The sequence below is a fragment of the Morone saxatilis genome, unplaced genomic scaffold, assembly GCF_004916995.1.
Source record: "Morone saxatilis isolate NCDOM2014 unplaced genomic scaffold, NCSU_SB_2.0 Contig9, whole genome shotgun sequence".
Taxonomy (NCBI): domain Eukaryota; kingdom Metazoa; phylum Chordata; class Actinopteri; family Moronidae; genus Morone; species Morone saxatilis.
The window spans coordinates 7,263,451-7,269,286 of record NW_023340268.1 but is presented as its reverse complement, the minus strand read 5'-3'; the positions used below and the strand labels follow the sequence as shown (position 1 = coordinate 7,269,286).

The window sequence follows — 5,836 nt, the reverse complement described above, 5'->3', positions numbered from 1 at the left end:
CCCAGACCCCCTTTTTCATAAATTGCATAGATTGTACATTTCTGCTGCTAGGGTTTTAAAGACGAGAGCAGGCAACTGTGTGTAAAAAGTAGTGATAATAAATTAGGCCTCCCTTCCTGCAGAGGGAGCTCTCTAGGTCAGTGTGAAAGCCTAGTGCCTCGCTGGTCGTCATCGCCTCATTAATTTGTGACTGTCTTTACTTTTGTTAGTGTTTTGGTTTAGCTCATCATCTATCAATGCAGCAGGTTGGGTGCTTGGACCAGACTGAGGCATTGGAAACTGGACATTTTCAGGATGTTTGGAAATAGATTGGTGAACTGTGAAAAGGAGGTAGTTATTCTGAGACATCTGAGGTCGGGAAAGAGAAGAACTTCCATCACTGTCTGTAACTACGATGGACTAACGACCATCTTTAGGGTACTTTAGAGCTGTGTCCCAATTCCACACTACATACAATTCCAAAAAGTTATCGACTAGTTAATTCACACTGTAGAATTAAATGCTATTCTCAAATATGTCAGTGAGCAATAGTGCTGCAACTGAGTGTTATTCATTTATGGGTTTTGTCTGTAAAATGTCAAAGTGATGTCTTTTAATATTTCGTTTTGTCCAACCAAAAGTCCAAAGCCCCCCCAATATTCCCTTTTTTAATGATATAAAACAAACTTGAGAAGCTGTAACAATCAGCTTTTTTTTTTTTTTCTTTAAAAACGGACTAATTGTTTCACCTCTAATGTAATTTGTTCATACTGTAGAATTAAGAGCTATTCTAAATTATGTCAGTAAGCATTTGGGCTACAACTAACAATTATTTCATCAGTTACCGCAGTCGCTTGTCTATAAAGTGTTGCAAATTAAATTAAAATCTCAAATCTGTTTCCTGGAGCCCAGTTGACTTATTTAAATGTCTTGTCTTATGGCCAAAACCCCCAAATATTTTATTTACATAGATTTCAAACAGTGAAAAGAAGCAAGTCCTAACACTGATAACTCAATTATCAAAACAGTTTCCAATTAATTCCATTCCCCTCCTTTTGTTCCGTAAAGAGACAGATTTGCAGGTGACATATTATCTGATATTTAGTTTAATGTAGAAGACAACAGAAACCAGCAAATATTCATATTTGCGGAGATGCACCCAGTGAAATTTTGTGGAAAATGACTTAAATGTTTAATCAAATATTTAAATAGTTAATAATCAATTTTCTGCTAATTGAATAATGGATTAGTTGCCTAATGGTTTCACTTCATCGACTTGGAACACAGCTCTAATGAGCCGTAACCTTTGACTTGTTGTTCTATAGGCACTGCACTGTTCTTTGTGTGTCTGGGTTCTTCAGATGTCTAAACACTAAAGGAGTTCATGTTTGTGCACGCTTCAGTAACTTTTTTATCAAATAAGACACATCAAAAGACTAATGCATCATATAGCTGTTCTTGTTTTGTCACATCTCACAGAAAGTAACTCTTATTAGTATCATCTGTTTATTGGTTTTTTCTTTACTCTTTTTTTTTTTCTAAATGTGTCTGAATCGCTTTGTTCTCTTTGCTTTGATCTCTGAAACTAAGTGTCACCATTTCAGGCTTCAGACCTTCGACACAATGCCTAAAACTGTGTCATGTCCTTTGATTTCTCATTTGTCAAGAGAGGAGAGAGTTCCGACTAAGCCTTAATGTGATGTACAGTTTGTTGCCCTCTTATGTTTTAATTTTCCTTTTTCACATTTTGTGTCACTTCGGAGCGGCGGAACAGTTCCTTCCTCTACTAAGTTTACTCATTTCTTAGCTCAGTGCCGTCTGTCCCCAACACCGTTTATGTTTGATGAAATCCCTCCCTCAACTTCAGAGTTTACATTTTTACATTGTTCTTCTGTTCAGCCATCTTTAAATATACACTTTAATGAAAACCTTTTGTGTAAGATGTTGTTATTGATGTGTCACTTCCCCCTCCTGAATTTATGAATGAAGTACTTTTAAACCAAAGCATTATTCAGAATTATTAACACAGCACATTCAGTATATTCATATTTTTCAACCTAGGTGAACAGAAATCCAACCACTTGATGGCAGCATCAGTCTTTGGATGAAGACATTATCTTCTGAGTCTGCAGCAGTATGTAGAAAGAATGACTTAACTCTGAGACGGTGAGAGTAGTTGGTGATGGGTTTGTGAAGCATGCTTGTGATAGTGGTCACATGGTGGAATCCACTGGTGTGTGTGTGTGTGTGCGGGGGGGTAAATATTGGTAAGGTTATGTACAGGCAAACTTCCCTTTAACACAGATCTCAAACTGCTGGTCTGAGGCCCAATTCTGGCCCTCCATCCGCCTCCCACCGGCCCATGCCATGAAGTCAAAAATATAATATAAATCCCGCTAGTAAGATTTTTTTAAATATATATTTTTTTTGTTTTTATTTACCCCTTCATATAAAATTTAAAATAAAAACTATTTTTAATGGCAAATCCATGCAAACGGTTGATGTTTCGAGCATGTTTCAGGCCTTCATTTGTTGTTTGGCTGTAAACAAACAAATTATATCAAATGATGTATTGAAACTGCCGTTTGCATTATTTTGTTAAGTATGATCTTAGTAATGGAAATATTGCGTTTTCTCGTAGTACTTGGAAGTGGCCCTCCTATGAGACAACAATACCAGCAGTGGCCCCAAAGCCAAGTTAAGTTTGAGACCCCTGGGTATACTTCCTAATGTTCCTTTACTCTGAGTAAGACACTTGAATCCTAGTTTCTCCAAGGCTTTACTTTCTGGTGGCTCCCTGGTGTGAAGATGTATATTTGGTTAGAAAGCAGCACACTACCCTTAAGAGTTGATTGTGTTAAAGCAGGCAGTATGAATATTCGGACAATCTTTACCAAGTCCTCCAAAGGTAGAAGTGTATATAACCACGCTTGTGATGCTCATTTCACCCCAGAAAACAAAAAAGGTTGGCATCAGAGTAGTTCACATTACCAAAATCACAAGGTTTATCCTTCATAGTGGCTTCAGGTTGTTAGGCTCAGCTGTTCATGCTAATGTACTCGTTTCAGATGCAGATGTCACGTTAGCGTGCTCATCCTGAATCTGCACTCAGGCATTGTTTGAGTTCCATAATAATGGGCAACCATTAGTGAGTAGTATAGTTACATAATTACATGTAGTATGTGACATTTAGCTTGTTAGTGCGTATACAGTTGGCATGTAAACATGCTAATCTTTAGTAACTACAAAAGGTAGCAAATTGTAACTAGTTATTTTTTGGAGTTGTAACTGTATTATTATATTATATATGTATAAGTAACACTACTAGTTACTGGGAAATGTATTACTTATTACTAGTAATGAGTTGCTGCCCAACACTTGTCAGGATGAAGTTTTCCATGTTAGAGCCACACCACTAGCAAGGTTGAGTCCATGATTGCCATGGCACATTTATTAGAACATAATAATCTCAAACAGAACCTGCTTTGGCCTCTGTTATGACTAATGAGATGTTGTGTAGGTCCTCTACTGTGGAGTGAATGAGGAGTAGCAGTATATGTTTTATGCTTAATAATTTGAATGCAGGACATTATAACAGATGTACATTCAGGACAGCATGAGAAGACATGTTCAGTTTAAAAAAGAAAAATGTAGAAGTTCTTTATTAATGAACAATTCCTCCTTTATCCACAGTCACTATCTACGTCAGTGAGTCTGAATCCATTTGGATATAAAAACTAAAACTGCATGTTAGTTTCATGTAAGGCGGGTGTCATAAAACAGTAATGAACAGTGGTTTGTCGTAGATGGTTGTGTGTTTGTTTTCTATACTGTCATGGCATAAGCTACAAATAGGCATCTGGCTGAAAATACTAATACGATTTGAACCTTTTTAAGTGACAGAACAACTGAAAGAGCAAGCAGTGAGGAGTTTGTCCTTTCATGACAAAAAATAAGGCCATTAGAAATACATGAAGTGAAGATACTGTCAATTGCTCATATTCATTTTCTGCTTTCCTTTTATTTGGAAAAGCTATTCTTCTTCTACACTTTGAAAATTGGCCACACAGTTTGTCAAATAATAGAACCACAGTAGTATGACCCAATATATTTACTCTCCTATCCAACAGGCCGGTTACCCCAGTTCCCAGTGATTTGTTATTCTGGTAGATTATCCTCTCATCTTCACAGAAGCAACCTCCCAGCGACCCCAGATGTGAAAACATGGTTGTGTGTTTCTGCAAGCCTGCTCATCCATATTCATCACCACGGGTGACCTAAGAAGGAGTATTAACTTCAGGAGGCACAGGCTGGGTGAGTAGCGGCTGCCTAATTACACAAGTGCCATCTCAGGGGCACAGATACAAAAAGATTAGAAGACCCAGGAGTGTTTTGTTTTGGAAGAGAAAGTGGCTAATGGCTGGTTTAGCTGAATAAGAGAGGTAGTAATGGAAATGTCTGTTTATGCAGATGCGTCTCACTCAGCGGGTGAAATACTGTAAATAGAGCAACGTGGCAAAATAAAAAGGTAAAACACAAAAAGCATGTGTCTTAGTGAACAGTACAAGGTGGAAACATAGCATTAATAAAATGTGCCCAAATACATTCATAGTGCAGACAAAACAATCAGGACCTCTACTTTCTAGTAGCTCACTGTAATGTACTGTATAATAATATATAACACATAATCTAATGTAGTACATTTGTTTTATCTCTTGATTTATATCTCTTTTAAAATCTGATTAGGTGTTCTTATTTCCCGTAAAGCTCTTAGAGACCACCCTGATTGGTAAAAGCTGTATGATATAAAATATGAAATTTATTTCTATGGTAAAAGTGCTTTTTATAAACAGCTCATTTACAGCTACAGTATTACTTGTAACAGGGGACTCGTATCGATTCATTCTAACGCTGCATCACAAACTAAAAGCTTGGAACCAAACATTGACAATGTCTGAGAAAACATATTGATTTAAAAAAAAAAAAAAAGCAAAACACCAGTGGCAAACTTCATTACTGTGCGTGTGCAAAAAAGGCCTTGGCTAGGTGAAAAATAGAAATACTCTACTTTGAATAGTAATACTATTAACTGTATATAAAAAATGTACTTTTGTCCCAAGAGCTCCAACCACCATCTTGGTTATAACAGTGGAGATCCCTTTGGCACCTTGCTCGTTTCCTGTTTTTGTCACTCTGGGAGTCTATAGCTCAGGTCTAGAAGGTCTCTGGAGGTCCCTTTGCTTGAGTTCCCGGACCTCTGGCCTCGCTGTGGAGAGGCCGGAGCTCAGTTATTGTCCACGAGAAGAGTGTGTTGTTCTGCTGTCAGGTCGACTTCCACAATGGGTTGTTGTAGATCCAGCCTTCTCCCTGCAGGCATGAGGAAGACAAATGGACGATTAAAAGACAGGTGAAGAGAATAACAAACTTATCTCTGTTACCTAATCAAACGTAAAAGGGTCAGTTCACCAAAAGGTAGAACAAATTGTACACTATATACTACTAGTACCAATAGTGGTATATAGCCATGTAGATAGCTATGGTTTTATTTTTGTAGGTTTTGAGCTTTTTGCCTCCATCCCAATGATGATTTCAGGAACCTTACCTGGGTGCGTTTCCACCACAGGAACATCCAGGATGGGGCTTGTAAAAACATTTCTAATCAAATACTCCCAACTTTTTATTTCAGCCACCATTTTTAAAGATCTGGAGCCACAAACCAGTTTGTGTTTTGTACACTGTGTTTCGACACGTCAACATGGAGTTACAGGAGAAAGCTGACAATGGATGGATGGACCAAAGACGAAGTCCAGGCAAAAATGATGTGTAAAAATGTAAGACTGATTTGTTTCATCTTTGC

The 5,836-nt window shown here is 37.6% G+C and overlaps 1 protein-coding gene across 1 annotated transcript in view; it reads right to left on the bottom strand.

Moving 5' to 3' along the window:
• Positions 1-3,608: 3,608 nt before the first annotated feature.
• The window catches only part of LOC118342836 (oxysterol-binding protein-related protein 10), a gene marked incomplete at its 5' end in the record, with an annotated part of 55,748 nt that continues 53,520 nt past the window's right edge, over positions 3,609-5,836 (bottom strand). The window contains 1 exon segment of the mRNA XM_035681499.1: positions 3,609-5,346. Coding sequence (XP_035537392.1) covers positions 5,302-5,346 — 45 coding nt within the window.